The sequence below is a fragment of the Ailuropoda melanoleuca genome, chromosome 3 (genome assembly GCF_002007445.2).
Source record: "Ailuropoda melanoleuca isolate Jingjing chromosome 3, ASM200744v2, whole genome shotgun sequence".
Lineage (NCBI taxonomy): Eukaryota > Metazoa > Chordata > Mammalia > Carnivora > Ursidae > Ailuropoda > Ailuropoda melanoleuca.
Window position 1 is genome coordinate 109,412,706 of NC_048220.1, and position 20,461 is coordinate 109,433,166.

The window sequence follows — 20,461 nt, forward strand, 5'->3', positions numbered from 1 at the left end:
GGAGGGGGGAGAGGGAGGGAGAGAGAAAGAAAATAAGCCCAGGACCAGATGGACTCACAGGGGAATTCTACCAACACTTAAAGAGTTAATACCTATTCTCCCTCCAACTATTCCAAACAAAAGAAGAAGGAAAGCTTCCAAATACATTCTATGAGCTGAGTATTACCCTAATATCAAAAGTAGACAAAGACACCACAAAAATAAAACTATCGGCCAATATCCCTGATAAACATAAATACAAAAGTCCTCCATAAAATATTAGCAAATTGCATACAATACGTTAAAATGATAATTCACCACAATCAGGTAGGATTTATTCCAGGGATGCAAGGATGGTTCAATATTTGCAAATCAATGTCATACGCCACACCAACAAAATGAAGGGTAAATGATCATCTTAATAGATGCAAAAAAAGCACGTGACAAGGTTCAACCTCAATTTGTGATAAAAACTCTAAACAAAGTGGGGTTAGAGGGAATATACCTCAACATGATAAAGGCCATATATGAAAAACCCAACGCTGACGTCATACTCAATGGTGAAAAACTGAGAGCTTTCCCTCTGAGGTCAGGAATAGGATAAGGTTGTTTACCCATCATTTTTATTCAACATAATACTGGAAGTCCTAACCCCAGAAATCAGACACAAAGAAGAAATAAGAAGCATCTATATTGGTAAAGAAGAAAATAAACTGTCACTATTTGCAGACAACATGATATTATATATATACAAAACTTAAAGACCACACCAAAAAAAAACCAGAGTAATAAACAAATTCGGTAAAGTGGCGGGATACAAAATTAATACCCAGAAATCAGTAGCATTTCTATACTCTAACAAAGAATTCACAGCAAGAGAAATTAAAACAAACAAACAAACAAAAAAAAAACCCACCAACACCATTTACAATTGCACCCCAAATAAAATATGTAGGAATAAACTTAACCAAAGGGGTGAAAGACCTACCTGTACTCCAAACAGTATAAAATACTGACAAAAGAAATTGAAGATGACACAAATGGAAAGACACTCCATGCTCATGGATTAGAATAATTAATATTGTTAAAATGTCCATATTGCCCAAAGCAATCTACAGATTCAATGCAATCTCTGTAAAAATACCAACATTTTTCACAAAACCAGAATACTAAAACGTGCACAAAACTACAGAAGACCCTGAATAGTGCAAGCAATCTTGAGAACAAAACTGAGTATATTACAGTTCCAGGTTTTAAGATATACTACAAAGCTGTAGTAATCAAAACAGTATGGTACAAAGACAGACACAAAAACAGACACACAGATCAAAGGAACAGAACAGAGACTCCAGATAAACCCATGGTTATATGGTCAATTGATCTATGACAAAGGAGGCTAGAATATAATAGGGAGAACACAGTCTTTTAAATTAATAGTGCTGGGATAACTGGATAGCTACATGCTAAAGAAGGAAACTAGACCACGTTCTAGTACTGAACACAAAAATAAACTCAAAATAAACACATATATGTGAGACCTGAAAGCCAAAAAAATCCTCCTAGAAGAGGACACAAGCAGTAATTTCTGACATTAGCAATAGCAACATTTTTCTAGATAAATCTCTTGAGTCAAGGAAAACAAAAGCAAAAATAAACTATTGAGACTACACCAAAATAAAAGGCTTCTGCACAGGGCTCCTGGGTGGCTCAGTTGGTTAAGCATCTACCTTTGGCTCAGGTCATGATCCCAGGGTCCCAGGATCGAGCTAGTGTTAGGCTCCCTGCTCCCTCTACTCCTCTCCTCCACTTGTGCTCGTGCTCTCTCTATCTCAAATAATTAAATAAAATCTTAAGAAACAAAAATAAAAGACTTCTGCACAGCAAAGGAAACCACTGGCAAAACAAAAAGACAACCTACTGAATGGGAGAAGATATTTACAAGTGATAGATCCAAAAAGAGGTTAATATTTAAAATGTATGAAGAACTTATACAACACCAAAAAACCCCAAACAATCCCATTAAAAATTGTACAGAGGACCTGAACATTTTTCCAAAGAAAACATACAGATGGCCGACACATGAAAAGATGCTCAACATCACTCATCAGAGAAATACAAATCAAAACCACAATGAGATAACAGCTGACAACAGTTAGAATGGCTAAAATCAAAACGACAAGAAATAGCAAGTGTTAGCAGGGATGTGGAGAAAAAGGAACCCTTGTGCACTGTTGGTGGGAATGCAAACTGGTGCAGACACTGTGGAAAACAGTGTGCACATTCCTCAAAAAATTAAAAATAGAAATACCATACAATAATTTCACCCAAAGAAAGCAGAAACACTAATTTGAAAAGATATATGCACCCCTATTTATTGAGCATTATTTACAATAGCCAAGATATGGGGACAACCTAAGTGTCCATCAATAGACAAATGGGTAAGGAAAATGTGTACACATACAAATATTAAACAACTATAAAGGACATCATGCCATTTGAGATAACATGGATGGAACAAGAGGGTATTATGCAAAGTGAAATAGGTCAAAGAAAGACAAATACTTTCTTCAGTCTCGTTATTCGTGTATAGAAATGCAACTGATTTCTGGGCATTGATTTTGTATCCTGCCACATTACTGAATTGTTCTATAACTTCTAATAGTTTGGGAGTGGATTCCTTTGGGTTTTCCATATAGAGTATCATGTCATCTGCGAAGAGAGACATTTTGACTTCTTCTTTGCCGATTTGGATACCTTTGATCCCTTTTGTCTTCTGATTGCCGTTGCAAGGACTTCTAGTACTATGTTGAATAATAGTGGCGAGAGTGGGCATCCTTGTCGTGTTCCTGATCTTAAGGGAAAGGCTTCCAGCTTTTCCCCATTGAGAATAATGCTTGCAGTAGGCTTTTCATAGATGGCTTTTATGAGATTGAGAAATGTACCCTCTATTCCTACACTCTGAAGGGTTTTAATCATGAAAGGATGCTGTATTTTGTCAAATGCTTTTTCTGCATCAATTGAGAGGATCATATGGTTCCTGAGTCTTTTCTTGTTGATATGATGTATAACATTGATTTGTGAGTGTTGAACTATGCTTGCATCCCAGGTATGAATCCCACTTGGTCATGATGGATAATCCTTTTAATGTACTGTTGGATTCTATTAGCAAGGATCTTGTTGAGGATTTTGGCGTCCATATTCATTAGAGAAATCGGTCTGTAATTCTCCTTTTTGAGGGGGTCTTTGCCTGGTTTGGGGATCAAGGTAATATTAGCCTCATAGAATGAGTTTGGTAGCTTTCCTTCTGTTTCTATTTTTTGAAATAGCTTTAGGAGAATAGGTATTATTTCTTCTTTGAATGTTTGGTAGAATTCCCCAGGAAAACCGTCTGGGCCTGGAGTTTTATTATTTGGAAGGTTGTTTATCACTGACTCAATTTCTTCATAGTTAATTGGCCTATTTAAGAAATCTATTTCTTCCTGTTTCAGTCTTGGTAGTTTATAGGTTTCCAGGAAGGCCTCCATCTCTTCCAGATTGTTTAGTTTTTTGGCATATAGCTGTTGATAAAAGTTTCTAATAATCCTTGCAATTTCAATGGTGCTGGTCGTGACCTCTCCCTTTTCAGTCATAATTTTAATAATCTCAGTCCTTTCTCTTTGTTTTTGGACAAGTTTTGCCAGTGGTCTATCAATTTTATGGATTCTCTCAAAGAACCAGCTTCTAGTCCTGTTGATCTGCTCTACTGTGGTTCTGGTCTCTAATTCATTGATTTCTGCTCTAATCTTGGTCAACTCCTTCCTTGTCAGTGGGTTAGGCCTGTCCCTCTGTTGCTGTTCCAGTTTCTTGAGGTGAGAATATAGAAACTGCATTTTAGATTTTTCTATTCTTTTGAGTGAGGCTTGGATGGCTATGTATTTCCCCCTTAGGACTGCCTTTGCAGTATCCCATAGGTTTTGGACCGTTGTGTATTCATTCTCGTTGGTCTCCATAAATTGTTTAATTTGTTTTTTGATTTCCTGGTTTATCGAGTCATTCTTGAGCAGGATGGTTCTTAGCCTCCAAGTGTTTGAGTTTCTTCCAGGTTTTTCCTTGTGGTTGAGTTCCAATTTCAGAGCGTTGTGGTCTGAGAATATGCAGGGGATAATTTCAATCTTTTGGTATTGGCTGAGACCTGTTTTGTGTCCCAGAGCATGATCTATTCTTGAGAATGTTCCATGGGCATTTGAATAGAATGAGTATTCTTTGGTTCTGGGGTGTAGTGTTCTATATATATCTATGAGGTCCAACTCGTCGAGTATGGCATTCAAAGCCTTTGATTCTTTGCTTAGTTTTTGCCAGGGTGTTCTGTCTATTTCTGATAGTGGGGTGTTGAGGTCCCCTACTATTACTGTGTTCTTANTCACTGGAATGCGGGGATGTACTGTATGGTGACTAACATAATATAATAATAAAATAAAATAAAATAAAATAAAAAAAGAAAGACAAATACTATATGATTCCACCCATAAGTGGAATCTAAAAACAAAACAAAACAAAAAACAAAACCAAAAAACCCAAAGGAAATGAATAAGCAAAAAGGAGAATTGGACCTATAAATACAGAGAACAAACTGGTGGTTTCCAAAGAGGAGGGGGATAGAGCATCAGGCAAAATGGGTAAAAGGGGAGTGGGACATACAGGCTTCCAGTTGTGTAATGAATAAATCATGAATAAAAACCACAGCATAAGGAATATAGTGAATGATATTATAATGTAAAGGGACAGACAGGAGCTACATTTGTGATGAACACAGCATGATGTATAAACTTGTCAAATCACTTTGTCGTACACCTGAAACTAATGTAACATTGTGTGTCAACTCTACTCAAAAAAAAAAAAAAAGTGAGACTGTTCAGGTCACATTATAAAAAATAATTCTGCCCAAAGAAAGACATTTTCTTGTTTTTCTTTTTCTTCTAGATTTTGAAATCAGGAATGGAAATATTTCATGACCTCACAAGAAAGCAATGCTCTTCAACCATGAAACTAGGTCAGTGTTGATTCTTCTCTATAATAATCTTATGGAAATCACTTTGTAACTGAGATTGACAAAGTATTAGGAAATCTTCTCATCCAACAATTAATGATAATTCAGAATGTTTGAGAAACAACATTTAAGAAACTAGGGATTTGTTAAATTTTTAGACAAATATTTATGCCCCTCCCTTACTGAATATTCAATCATACATTCTTTATATGCTTTAGAATTTTTTTTAAGTGGGGGGAGAGGGAGGGAGGGAGGGAGAGAGAGAGAGCAAGCTGAGCAGGGGGTGGGAGGGGGAGAGGGAGAGAGAGAGAACCTTAAGTAGGCTCCACAGTCAGAGAGAAGCACAACATGGGGCTCAGCCTCATGACCCTGAGGTCATGACTTGAGCCAAAATCAAGAGCTGGATGCTCAACTGAGTTACCCAGGCACCCCTGCTTTAGAATTGTTTTAATTGCTTCTGTTTGAAAGCTAATTTTTACATTCATTTAAATAAATGAGGTAGGACAAACTATCACAACAGCAAATCATAATATTTACTATCTTAATATCAGCTGCCTTTTTCCCCCCATCTTTTCTACACAGTTTTCTGTGTCAACTTGTGTCTTTGATTTTAATTTTCTTTTCAGCTCCAAGTTCATTATACTATGGGTGTGGATTTAGAGAACTCAGTCTAGTTACAGTCTGCTAATTTTTATGTGCAAGAACTAAAATTTCCAAGAGCTGCACGTATACATACCTCACTGTTAAACTAAGCAACAGAAATTCCTGACACACTAATGTAGAAAACATCCCGGATTAAACAAAAATTTGCAGAGTACCTGGTACAATTTGTTTTTTTCACCATAAGATGTTAGGAAGATAGTTTGTTCTGTTATTATGATCCCTTTACAGTGAAGAATAATTGAAGGAGATACTTAGGAAATACAGATTTTTGTATGTGCATGCATTTAAAAAATGACAATACTTTGGATATATATTATATATTTAAAGACCTTTCAGGGAAAACAGCAGGGCACTATACATTAAGCTCTTTCTCTAAAGATTATGCTTTTTAATGTGTTTTTTAAAATAAATTAATGGATACATCCTCAAAATGGTGAGATACAAACCATACTGCATATGAAAATTATCATTCAATTCTTTATTCTGCAAAAATGCAGATTAGCTTTTATTTACCAATACTGAAGCAAAGTAAACTAAGTCAGTTGAATAGTTTTTCTTACCCTTGTGATGGTAAACAGGTAGACTCTTCCTTCCTCCTTCTTTAGGTCATTCATGTACGTTGGTGCACCCACCAAGAGCACGTCTGTGATGGTGTCTTTATTCACGTCGACTGAACACAGCACACTCCCAAAATAGGAGCCAATCTTGAACGAGAAAGCATATTAATTCCTAGAACTCCTACATTCCTAATGTTACAATGAACTTTCATTTACTCATTCAACAAACAAAAATCGAGTGCTTACTACCTGTAAGGTGCTAGAAGCATTAAGATGGACAACCTAGTCCACTCTCTCAGGTCGTATCATGACAGAACGCTGGTTGTTAAACCTCAGTGTGCACACAAATCAAGAACGTGTCTTTAAAATACAGATTGTGGAGACCCATTTCCAGAAACTCTGAATGGGTGCGATCTAGAAAACAGTCTTTTAAATAAGCACTCCAGGTGTTTCTGATGCTGGGGGCTCAAAGACCACATTTAAAACAGAAACACTTAGAAGGTTCTGTGAGGTGTGCTGTGGAGAAAGGCAGGAAGGGGAGAGGAAGGTGGTGCCCGGGCTGTGTGGTCAGGCATGTTCTAGTAGAGGCAAGGGCCAGATGCTGTGTGAGCCGAGTGCAGAGGGCCCAGGAAGGCTCAGAAAGATTAAATGTTCAGGGCACGCCCCCGTGAATACCTCTGCAGGATTCAGAAATGCGTAAGAAAAGATTCATTCTAGAATACGGTCCTTGTTTCTCTCAAAATAAAAGCACCCTTCTTTAAAATAGAAAAGAGGTGAGGAAAATATGTGATCATAGCTGGTTTGTGGTCAAGGAAGTCAAAGACTCGGGTCCTCTTATTCCTGGAAAATCCATAGAGACGGTAGAGACATCACACTTAATCCCGGAGAAGGGAAATCTAAATGGTTGTTTTTTTCTGACTCAAGGAAGGACAATTTCTGTTGGTTGTCAGAGATCAGGGTTGCCCATTTCAAATATGTGCCAAGCCCATGGGTCCAAACTGTTTAGTAAGGAAATAGGAGTCCGTCAGCTGGCCCCTGCTCTAGTGAGCCATGACTGGGAGTCATCAGCTGTTCTGACTACCAAACAGTCATGCTGAGAAGAACATGGAGGAAAAGAAAGTTGCTTTAATTTTAGAGACCTCAAAGCCACAGGTCACCTTGACAGGCCCAGACAGAGTAGCTTAGTCTTGACAATGCTGTACTGCTCCCTTCTCATTTTTCCTCCTGATCATTTGCTCCTAGGGGGAGCTTGCCAACAAAGCTGTGGTTAGGTGCTTGTCATGAGGATTAAATAAAACCCATGTTTTATTAATCTGGGGAGTCAAAGACTTGCAGTTGAATATAGCCAAACACCACAGGCTTTGATGACAAATCAACCCCATGAAAGCTATTTGACCTTAGGAAAGTAAACTCTCAGGAACCTGTTAGAAGAGGATGGTAGATCTCAGTATTGTGAAAATTTAAGGAATTTTAAAATTTTATTTAAATTCAATTAACATATAGTGTATGATTAGTTTCAGAGGTAGAGTTCATCGATTTGTCAGTTGCTCATTCACGTGCCCTCCTTAATGGCCATCACCCAGTTGATTCAAGGAATATTCAAGTAAATACAGATTACAGAACCAGCCACAGTTCGGCTTTCAATAAACGCTAGTTTCCATTTCTATCAACTCCCACTCCTCATCTGCCCCAGTTGTCCCTGCAGTTAATTTCACCTGCTACACAATGGCATTTACCTGGTCACCTCGGTGAGCCTGAATAACTGTGATATTGCCGTTCTCATTCACACTGTAGAGCACGATCTGGCCAGTATAATTTGCCCGAGGAGCGCCAGCAACAAAGTGGATATCGGTTCCAGTAGATATTGCTGCCACAGAGTAACCTAGGAGAAAAAGTTACAGAGTAGGTACTATTGAAATGCTCAGCCACATAAGCTCTCAGTTAGTAGAGAGGACCAGAGGTCCTTTTTTGTTGCGGAGGTGGGGAGAGGTGTTAGAAGACGGAGGAGGGTCAGTATTGTATCCTCCAGACTGAGAAGGTATTTTAATGCTGAAACACAAAGCAAGCCACTCTGTATTGTTTAGAGTTTCAGTCGGGCTAACTTACCGATAAGGGCAATCCACCAGGCAGGCAAGGCAGGCAAGGCAAAGGCAGGCACGCACGCACAGACGGCCAATCCAAGACACTAGGCAACTACTCTCCACCCCAACTCAGACCTTCAACTCCAGCTTTTATGGAGCAACGGGCATGGTGGTGAGGTCACGGGGTCGTTATCTAAAGAAGCCCCACCTGTGCCAGAGAGCTCTCTATTGTTTATATTAAGTGTTGGCATCTGTGCCCCAGAGGGGAGGTTAAGCAGAAGGCCAACAATGGGAGTCGGTGTTGTCAGCACTCCTTCCGGGGGATGCACAGTTCCTAGTGTGCCTGGGCACATCACTGCGGGCACATCTTCCTTCTTCTAAGATGAACTGCTCCTGCCCTATGACTGGCAGCACTGCCCTGCAGAGATGGGATACCTACCTATAAAGCAGGCCCTAGATTCGGGGTTGTCCCATCAGTCACTCATGAACGTGGCACTGAACAAGTATTTCTTGAATGACTACATGAATTTAAAAGGTAATGTCCCACAGTGTGAAGAACATAGGCTTTGGAGTTAGACTGCCCCAGGTTCGAATTCTGGATTTGCCACTAAGTTGTTTACCTTTGGGAAAGTTATTAACCTCACGGGCTCTCGAGGGTAAAATGGGGATAATAATACTTTCTTCAAAGGATTGTTGGGAGGATTTTTTTTTTTAATTTAAGCAGGCTCCATGCCCAGCGTGGGGCCCAATGTGGGGCTTGAACTCACGACCCCTGAACTGAGATCAAGAGTCAGACACTCAACCAACTGAGGCGTCAAGGTGCCCTGGAAGGATTAAAATGTTTGTATAGATAGAATTGCCAGCTCAGGAACTGTCCCATCGCAGGTGCTCAAAATCAGTGGCTGCTTATTATAGGAACAAAAAGACTAAGAACTCTAACATAATATAAGACTACCACTTACTATATTGGCTTTTAGGAACTATTTCCATTTTAGAGAAGCACAATCACAGCTGCTTGAACAGCCAGAAGAGATCAGCAAGTGTAATACAGTGTGTCATTGAAGAGTTTTAGGATACGGCCCAATTTGCAAAGAGGCAACATGAACACGTACAATAAATATAATACTTAGATGACACTTCAAGGGCTTTGCTGAACAGATCCCGAGATTCAGCAAGGGCCTCATTTATAAAAAGGGAACTTAAATTTGCTGAGTCAAATGCTGCTATGCCTTACCTAAATATGAACTGTGATTTTTATCTTGCAGAATTTGGTCAAAGGCTTGGTTAGGAAAGATCAAATGTCCATGAGATGTCTGCTGGACAACAGTCCCACTCCAGTCATAAGCTCCTACTGCACCCAGCATCAGAATGTCCTAAAAGAGTTGAAAAATGAAGATCATGAGAACAAACTACCTTTAAAGCACAGGAATGCAACGTAGGCAAAACATTGACATAAATGGCCTAGATTTAAGGAGAAAATGATGAAGTAAAATGTATATGAATGTATGTTATGTGTCCACATTGTTTTACTATATTTTGTGCTGGAAAACAGCCTTCCCCCAGGCCATGTTATCTTGCTACATTCTGTAGATAAATCTCTACAACACTATGGGAGGAGCACATAGCCATCTTCTAATTTCCATTGGAAGGTGCACATGTGCAAATGCCGAACAGTTGTGAGCCTCCTGTCCCACGTATTCATGAGAAAAGCTCAGGGTGGGACGTGAGGCATGCTTGAGAAATGGGAAGTGCAGCTGACAGAGGGGGAGAGGTGGGCCCCACTGCTATCCAGGCACGTCCTCATAGGAGGACCTCTTCTGACCTGTTCTATTTTCAACTTTCTTCCTCTTTCCTTCTTCTCAAATGTTCCTCCATCATCTATATTCTAGTCCATCTATTGGAAGACAGCACAGCTACAAAAGGTGACTATAGTATGACATTCCATCTCCTTGGAGGAAAATAGCCACTGGTCAGCACAGTGCCAGGAAAGATTGGTACAGAAACCAGGACAGGCTGCTCTGGACTGACTCAAAATCCAATCTGAATCGTCAAAGCTGTAAGTCAACGTACAAGGCAGGATTTGTCAGGATGGGATTTATTATTTTTAAGTTTTTGATCTTAGATCTCAGAAAAAAACAAAGATATAGACTTTGGATTGAAAAATATAAGCCATTAAAAATAGAGCAAATAGGAAAAAGTGTCCCATTTTGAGGACAAGAGACCATGAAATTGTGTGAATGACGGTCATAAATTTGGGACTCCGCATCAGGGGTGCAGGAAAGGACTTCAGGACATGTAAAAAACCTCAGGAAGTTGTGTGCAAAATTCTCTGTGTGTGGGTTCATTTATATTCTTTCCTAGGGAAAAACCCGTAACTTTTATGAGCATTCCTAACAATTGGTTATCCAAACAAAGCACCTTTACTTCTAGAGAAAAAAACAAGCCATTCCTGGTCCTTCCTTCTGGCAAACAAGTCCTCTGAGTTCATACTGTTCCCTAAGCTTTTCCAGTGTCCTCCATCTCTGTGTCCCTCTGCTACTCCACTGGGACCCTGAGGAGAGTTGGAACCAGAGCCCAGGGAGGTAGATGTTTATGAGAAGGAAGAATGGATCTTCTGAGCTAAGAAAGCTTCCCAACTCACGTTTCCTAACTCCTCACATTCTTCCTAACTCCTCACATTTTTCAACCATCTTGTGTCTCTGCTCTTTGAAAAGAGATACTCTGGCATCTCAGAATTCAACAATGATGGTGATGACAAGAATTTGTGTTTTGTTTTTTTAAAGATTTATTTATTTATTTATTTATTTATTCATTCATTCATTTATTCATTCGAGAGAGAAAGAGTGTGTGTCCATGAGCTGGGGGAGAGGGAGAGAAAGAATTTTAAGCAGACACGCCGCTGAGCATGGAGTGGGCTCAATTCCAAGACCCTGAGGTCATGACCTGAGCCAAAATTGAGAGTCAGACATTTAACCGACTGAGCCCCCCAGATGCCCCAAGAGTTTGTGTTTTTAATAAACTTTCCAGTAGTTAATTGATTTAAAGTAAATTCCTGCAATGATAATTCTTTGAATTAATATAGTGCCTGCCCTTTGGAGTACTCATATGCTTTCTTGCATATTACCATTTTTTTCCATAAAAAATCCCTGTTAAACAGGGAAGGGAAAGCATTATTATCCTTCATCTTTTAGATGACAAATCAACAGCACAAAGAAACTGAATGACTATGACTGGGAATCAGAACTGTTGATCACTAGATGGCCGTTTTTTCCATTCTATATATAAAGCTACTGTGCCTCGAAATGTTAGGTCAAATGACAGCATGGCCGGAAATTGTCTGATATACACACGTTTTGAGGAGAGTAATCTGCGCTGAATCCCACTTGTGACATTTCCGTCAGGAAGTTGTCTCCTCCTTGAGTAGTACCTGGGAGATGACAATTTCAAGAATTATATCACTGTCACTTTTTGAATCAAACTTTCAAACACACGTGCATGCACATACACATGTGAACACATGCACACACACACATATACAGACATACACACACTCATACACCCGCAACGTTCTGATGTTCGCTCGAAAACATAAAGCTGGCAAATTCTGGGAGGGGGAAATCACTAAGGAAGTGTTCCAACAACAACCCACAAGACTTCCAAGGTAGTGTTTGAGGTTGGTGTTAATCTCGATTATGCATTAATGTGCTTATTGGTATGCGTATGATGTTCCTGATATCAAAAATATTCAACATAAGGGATGAGGTAAAATAAAAACTGAAGTGATGGCCTTTTTAAAACAATATTATGACTAGCTAAGAAACTAACTGAATTTTTAGCTTTTAAATATTGGTACTGGTAAATGTACATGCATCTCAGATGCAGTTGGAAGAGCCAGGCAGTTGATGTGTAGTGAAGAGCAGACAGAGATATTTGGGTTAGGCTTCAGGATCCAGGATTCAAGACTGAGTAGGAATTTTACCAACTGGGAAGCTTGTCCTATTTCTACATACGTGCTTGCCTCTGACAGTCAAATCGTAAGACTCAATTAGTATTCATTTTCCATACAGTGTGGTCAACATGGTTACATTTCATTACTCTTCACAAAAGATTAATAAATTCCTGGACTACCATTTTGATATGGAGAGTGATATATATATATAATGTATACCATACAACACAGTCACTTGTTTAGAAGATGAGATTTACAGGATGAATAGAGATAATTTTTTAAAGATTTTATTTTTAAGTAATCTCTACACCCAGCATGGGCTCGACCTCACAACCCTGAGAGTGAGAGTTGCACGCTCCACTGACCAAGCCAGCCAGGTGTTCAAGATAATTTTTAATAAAGTAGAACAGTGCTTCCCCCAAATCCAAAATAGCAGATAAGGCACAAAATCACTTCTAATTAGCATTTAGGTTGCACTGTGATTATTCATGTTCATGCCACCACAAACAAGCATAAGACATACCATAGGTAGCCAAATAATTTCATATTATCTCAAGCCACTAATGATTTCAATAACTTAGAAGTACCATTGGATGTTTAAAGAAGCATAATATTTTGGGTGTAGAAGTCTCCAGTGGCTAATCAGGAGGTAAAGATAAGACTGAGGAATGAATGCTTAATTTATGCAATGCCCTTGGACCCAGCTTCTGAAAGAGTACTTGACATATAGTAGGTGCTCAATAAAATAGACTATTGCTGAGAGTTATTTGGGTTAACCACCAGGAACCAGAATTTGGGTCATGTGGGACTTTCTGCCAACTGGAAGTATGTTCCATACAGTGAGCTCTTGAACATTTGGTATTTCTACACTGACTAGAGCTTTCAAGGCCATTTAAGTAAGTTATTGTAGATCTGGTAAATAACATTTCCTTGAAATCTGAACTATTAAAAATCTTCACTATGTTTTTCTAATTTTAAAGGTATACATGTTTGCTGTAAATGAATTCAAGAATTTCAGAAATTATGTAACAGTAAAAAAGATAAAACTTTTTATATTATAAAAACTACGCAAGGGTAAAAAAGCAAAACTATTTACAATTATAATAGGAGATATTACTAAATTGCCTTCCCCCCAAAGCTATATAATTTATAATCTTATCAATAGTGTATGAGCTTCTTTGGTTCCCCATAATATCTCCAAGGTAATATATTACTAATCTTTGTTATATTTTAGGCACAAAGTAACATTGGTTTAATTTATAATTTAAAATAATTACTGAAACTGGGAATATTTTCTTATGTTTATTAGCCATTTGTATCTTATCTTTTATGAACAACTCATTCATGTTGTCTTTTTTCTTACTGATTCATATAAGGTATACAAGTTAACATTAATAGACTACAGTAATAAAATAAAGAATTCTTGAAAAAGGTTTTTGAAAGATGGAGTTCTTTTACCTTCAATGCTAAAAATTTGTTCTCCTAGTGTCCCAGCCTTTTCTAGTAGAGCTGCTTCATCAGACACGTTGAAAAAAAATGTTTCTGTTGGAATACTGGCAATTGCTTTAATTTCTTTTATTAAATTTTTAGTATCAAGGGCATTTCTGTTTAAGTACCCAAGAACCTTGAAAATAGAGGAAGAGGGGAAAAAAGTCATCACAGCTGTACTCCAATATCCCTACGAGTACTTTCTAGTACTTTATTTCTGAACACAACAGGGCCTCTGCAGAAGTAAGTCCACACCCCCTAAGTCAATAGGACTGAAAATCAGCAAGAAGCGAGACAGTGAAAATCTTTTCTATAAAGCTGAGAGCAGCGAATGAGAAAGTGCAGTTTTGGGAAGTGATGTTATAAAGGAGCACTTACCCATCAACTGAAAGACAACTAAAAAGAAAATCTACTTACTGCTATGCCAAACCTCAGTATATTGTCATTGTCGCATTGATCAATCACGGCTTTCAACATTGAACCATCATGCGATTCACCATCAGTTACAACCACCATTACTTTGGCAGCACCTAGTCGTCCTCCAGCCCCTGCTGCATAAGCGAAATCTCTGTGGCAGATAAGATTAAAGACTCGCTATCAAAAGATGAAGCTAATATGTGGACCTCTGGTTAGAAATATAAATGTGAAACTAACTTCTTTGAGCATGACCTACTGTGACTTAGAATTTCTCTCTATATCAGGCCTGGTGACATATTTACCTACATTCTATTTGCAGTTTATAGGGAAATATATATAAATCTTGCTTGGCATCAACAATAATTTCCATAGTTTCCATGGTGTGTGTGTACGTGTTTGCATGTATATGGGTGTATAGGTACTTACATCAAAAATCCTTAGAATTATCTTCTGATAAGAAAATTAAATTCATTAATACTAAACAACAGAGCAAAGATATTCCGTCCTGTCACCAGTTTTATTCACTGGATCTGCATTTACTTTCTCAATAAGAAACTGTTTTTTAAAAAGTAATAAACGTACTTGATAAAAGAATTTCAAGGCATTTGGAAAGGTATAAAATAAAAATCTGACACCAAGCCACTGTTCCAAAGGTAACCATCTTTATCAGTTTATGTCTCCTTATAGAAAATGTTTTATTTAGATGTATATGCATAATCTACTCCTCAAATGTTCATGCAAATGGGGGCATAGTCTATACAGTTATTTTTCATTTTGATGGAGGTCTTTCCATATAGGCATATACAAAGCTCTCCCCCTTCTTTTTTTAAAAAATTTATGTGACAGAGACAGCCAGCGAGAGAGGGAACACAGCAGGGGAGTGGGAGAGGAAGAAGCAGGCTCCCAGTGGAGGAGCCCGATGTGGGACGCAATCCCGGAACGCCGGGATCACGCCCTGAGCCGAAGGCAGATGCTTAACGACTGCGCTACCAAGGCGCCCCTCTCCCCCCCTTTTTTAAAAAGATTTTTATTTATTTATTTGAGAGAAAGAGCAAGAAGGAGTACACAAGCGTGGGGGGGGGCAGAGGGAAAAGGAGAGGGAGAAGCAGACTCCCCACTGAGCAGGGAACCCAATGTGGGACTTGATCCCAGGACTCAAGATCATGACCTGAGCTGAAGGCAGACGCTTAACTGACAGACACCCAGGTGCCCCCCAAGCTCTCCTTTTTAAGGGCTGCATAATATTTCATTATTTGGGGGTAACCATAGTTTAACCAATTCTCCATTATTGTGCATTTAGGCCATTTTGAGTTTTACAAGTAATGCTATAATAAATGTCCTTGTGTATATATCTTGGCATACTTTTCCAAATGTAGCAATAGGATAAAATCTTAGTAGTGAAATTACTGAGACAAAGGATTTACACATTTCAAACTTTGAAAGATATTGCCAAATTGGACTCTAAAAATTTTTACCTATTTATATTACCATAATGTAAAAGAATGCAAGGTTCTCCATCTCCTTTCCTTAACAATGAGGATTATTAAACTTTTAAATCAGGGACATTCTAATAAGTGAGACTATACAATTATTTTAATATGCCTTTTTTTCATTATAAAGAGATAATTAACATGTTATGTTTATTAGCCATTTGTGTTTTTCTCTATGAACTCTTGATTTTTCTTTATCTTTGCCCATTTTTCTTTGTATTGTTCATTATTTTCTAATTAGTAAGATCTCTTTGTTAATCAAGAAAATGATCTTTTGTCATATACATCATAAATATTTTCCTCAGTTCATTAATCTTTTACATTTTAGTGGTATTACTTCTGTATAGAAATTGTATATTTTGGCATCAATTTCATTGATTTTTTATGTGTGTCTTTTATATTTGACATGGTATTTTAAAAGGACTTCTTATCTCTAGGACTTGTTTCTTTAAGCACTCAAGTTTCTCATAGTCCTTTAATAATTCCGTTTTCTTAGATTTAAATTTTTGGTGCAGCTGGAATTTATTTTGATTCAATGAGTGAGTCAGGGATTCAGCTTTATTTTGTCTCTAGATGGGTATCCAGTTGTCCTTCAACTTTTTTTCCTGACTATTGGATTCTCCTGTTCCACATTCTTTCTGGGGAATGCCACCCACTCCTTTGGACTACCTACCACCTATAAGATGACACCTTAAAGTCTACTTCTATTTCCATTCATCTCTACTATTTCAAATTTATGTATTCAAAGCCTGCTGAATATTTTCAATGGAATGTGTAAGGGATACTTTTAATCTCAACATGCGTAAAACTGAGAATGTCATTTTATTCCCTAAAACTTTCCTGTATTCAACATAGCAGAATATAGACATATAGAAAAATAGTTCATATTTGTCACCCAGACAAATTTGAATACAGTACTCACATGAAATACTTGTTGAGTGAATTATACTCTTTATGACACATGGTAGAATTCATGTATGATTGTAAGATTTCTGAAGGTAGAAACTGTGCCTCATTTGTTCTGATTGCTTTCAGGTCTTGGAATAATAAATTGCAACCATAGGCAGCCAATGAGATAAGATAAATGGAAAATGGTAATATTTACTAAAAGAGTGTCAGAATTCTATTTGATGTTATAAAGAAACAGACAAAAAAAAAAAGAGAGAGAGAGAGAGAAAGAAAAGAAAAGAGAAAAAAAGATAATTAACTCCTGGAAGGTGTGAGTAAGAAGTTAGGTGATTCTCCTAACAAAGGAAAGGCTTTTATTAGCTTGGGAAATAGCGGTAAGAGTGAGATGACGGCACAGGAGAGAAAACAAAAGTTCTGAAGAGATGATAAAAGCCAAAAAAAGTCACATCTTAACAGACAGTGGCCATTCTTCTTGAGAGGAGAGCTTACCAGGCAGGCCCCTGAGCTCCTTCCAGGGAAAAATACCACATCCACACTTCCTGCTGAAAACACAGGCCCTCTGCAGTTTGTAGCTCCTTCTAGGCCATTTTCTACATCAACCTACTCTTCCTCTGAGTCTAGTTTACTAGGCCATAAAGGGTGCTTTGCCAGATGACAACTGACCTATTGACTAGCCACAGCCTGTGAGATGGCGTGGCCCAAAAGAACATCTCAATAGGGACAACAGAGATTAACCAAACCAGTCCACTTGTAGAAATCCACTTTTGAGATATATAGGGAAAGTCACCAGTTGATAGAAACAGCAACTAGAATATACACCCAGAAAAAAGGAGGAGCAGATACAATAGGAAATGCAGAAATAGAAAAGACAGGATGTGGTGACTGACCAGATGTATGCTACTAAGGAAGAACAAAAAGAATAAAGAAAACCAGTAAGTGCTTACTTTGAATGACTAGGGGGAAAGGCGGTAGCATGAATCAAAATGGAAAAGTTGCGAGCATGTGTAGGGAAAAGAATAAGGCTGGTTTAGGATGTATTGAATTTGATAAGTGAGCCAACACTCCAAATTAAAGATATCCAGCATCAGCTGGATGCCTGTGTGAATTTTGGGAGAGTTCAGAGCTGACCACGTAGCAATGTGGTGACCTATACAGGGCTAATGCAGATGCCATGAGAGTGGAGACAACGCCTAAAAGGAAAGGGAGATTAAAAAAAAGGGGGGGGGGTTCTGTTGTAGTGAAGAAAAAATAGGAAAAGGAGCCAATGAAGAGGCAAAATTGTTGACAAAAAGTTGGCAGGGATTCTAAAAGTCTGTGATGTCATAGCAACTAGGGCTGGAATAGCAGTGTGTGCTCAGCAGGAGCAAATGGTAAGGGAAGCTAAAGAGGATGAGGTTTGAGGCAGGACCACTGGGTTGTTGGCTGATGAAGAGGCCCACGTTTACCCGGTGGCATGCCATATGTTTCAAGGAAGTGGAGGGAGGGAGTAAAGACAATTTTTCAAGGAGTATAGTAGTGGAAGGAAGAAATGCACAACACGAAGACAAAGGCAGGAAGTAGGTTTAAGGGAAGGTGAAGTTTTTGTTCTTGTTTATTTTTTAACAATAGGAGACTCTTTCGCATTTTTGTAAAGATACATGATTAAAACAGAGTGAAGACGAATGCAGGAGTGCATTCGAGTGTTATGTAGTTGTCACATTCACATTGCCCTGGATTGTAATAAACATAGTGAACCCATTCCATTCAATTCTGACTCCTAGGTCATTAACATTTAAGATTCCATTACCCTTCTTAATATGCATGAAGTGCTCCATTAGCTCAAGTTGTCCGTGGCCTTGATAAATATTAACAAATAATTGCATTTCCTACTTAATCTAAGGTCTTTTAATGTCATTTCATCTACTTCATATAAAATCTTAAAAAAATCATGGAATATCGTATAGAATTCCTAGAAATCAAAGATTTTAAAATTTCATTTCCTATTGCCTTCTCAAAGTGTTCAAATGACAGAATGTTTGAACTTTTCTTCTTTATTACTTCTGATTTAAGTGTAAGTACCAGGTATGTTATTTTTGTCTTTTTTTCTTCTTTCTTACTTACAAGCGCTTCTATTTTATCAAAATATTGGGCTATTAGCATCATAACTTACTTTGCATATTGAATTGCTTTGAATGTATTTGTGAGGTCTCCACCATACTGGTATGTCTGGGATGTTGCTTCAATCATTTCAGCTTTGGTTTTGAAAGTATTCAGGTTAAATATAACTCTTGGTTTGTTGGCATACTGAATTAACCCCACCTTCAAGAAAGCAGAAGTTCATTAAAGGTTTGTCATTGTTATAAATAATTTCTAATTAACCAATATAATAAAAATCAAAAATGCATCTGGATGTGGGCTGATAGTGTAAGGAAATCATTTCCAATTTTGTTCTTAAGAATAGTTATTTTTCTTCGAATGGAATGACTTCTTTGTTAGAGGCTGTGAGTATATAGCAGTAAAACTTATTGATAAGCAAGATGATGTCCTAAGAGGTATGATTTGGTTCTCAAGAGTAATAGTTTTAAATTTTCAACTATAATGGTCATAGATTATCTAGTAATTGATTTTAAAGCACTGTCTTATAATATTTTAATATGGATAAATATTAGAATAAAGTTCATAACAAGATTAAAATGATATAAATTTTCTAACAATGGATATAAGCATATAAACAATTACAAGCAGTCATGGATAGAGGATAACAGCTCATTAATTGAGAATATTTGCATATTAAAGAATTAGACTCGAATAAAAAAAAAACAGTGAGCTAATCAACACAGTTAATTTGGATATATTTATTGTTCTGGATTTCCTCTAATCACAGACTTCAGCATTTTTGGAAGGAAGCTGCTATATGAGCATGTGGGCAAGAAGTTTCTGGACTTCAGAGGAAATGCCCTTAGAGGGAGTCTTATTTGAGAGATCTGACAGACAGAACAACTTCTGAACAAGATGCTGGGGCACATATCCTAACCCTTTAGATCAAGAAGGCCAAACTCTTCTATGAACATCCTTGTTCTCAGCACTGAAATCATCCTCTATCCCTAGGAGTTGGGGGCTTTCAGAAAAACAGGAAGTGGCAAAAGAAGATCAGTGGTAAAAAAAAATAAAAGGTGTCTAAAGTAGGGGTCAGTAGGTAAGGAAGGTGGAAGGGGCAAGGCCTGGATTTCTGAGTTCAATCAGCTACTTTCGCTAGGAAGCAGTCAAGTAGGCACTGGGAAGACGTGAAAAATATGATACTACTGGAGCAATATCTCTTTTGGATAGGATGCAAGACTTGAGAGAGAGGATGGGTCAAAAATAATTCTAAGGATTTAAAAGTCTAATATGAGAGGAAGATGTTAGTAACTCCAATGACAGCCCCAGAACTTCTTGTGAGAAAAGGGAATGATGAATAGAAGACTTAAAGAAATGTGGCATATTAGGGCTTACGGAAAGGCCAAATTTAGATTGGAAGAAAAAGAGACTCTGTAAAGCACATCTAGAGATGAAGAAGGTGCATTGGGGTAGGAAGATGAGAAGAGGAAGGTATAAATTCCATTCGAGAGACTATTAAATACAGCAAATCTCGCTATGGGGTAATACATTTAAAGGCAGATAAAATAAGCAGATACTTACGAAAACTTCTCCTATGATGGGCTTTAAGAAGATGCTATATAGAAATCAGTGCTATACCTAGTCTTCTGTTTAAAAAAGATTTTATTTATTTGAGAGAGAGAGAGAGAGAGAGAGCATGAGCTGGGGGAGGGACAGAGGGAGAGGGACAAGGAGACTCTCTGCTGAGCATGGATCTTGCCGTGGGGCTTGATGTGGAGCTCCATCCCAGGACCCTGAGATCATGACCTGAGCTGAAGTTAGACACT

The 20,461-nt window shown here is 38.0% G+C and overlaps 1 protein-coding gene across 1 annotated transcript in view; it reads right to left on the reverse strand.

The window, feature by feature from the left end:
* Positions 1-20,461, reverse strand: part of ITGA2 (integrin subunit alpha 2) — a 109,097-nt gene that overhangs the window by 39,559 nt on the left and 49,077 nt on the right. The window contains exons 7-13 of the mRNA XM_011227850.3: positions 18,709-18,857; positions 14,161-14,311; positions 13,714-13,879; positions 11,657-11,733; positions 9,541-9,679; positions 7,962-8,107; positions 6,229-6,372 (exon numbers count right to left, since the gene is read on the reverse strand). Of these exons, the coding sequence (XP_011226152.2) occupies positions 6,229-6,372; positions 7,962-8,107; positions 9,541-9,679; positions 11,657-11,733; positions 13,714-13,879; positions 14,161-14,311; positions 18,709-18,857 (972 nt within the window). The remainder of the gene's footprint in view (positions 1-6,228; positions 6,373-7,961; positions 8,108-9,540; positions 9,680-11,656; positions 11,734-13,713; positions 13,880-14,160; positions 14,312-18,708; positions 18,858-20,461) is intronic.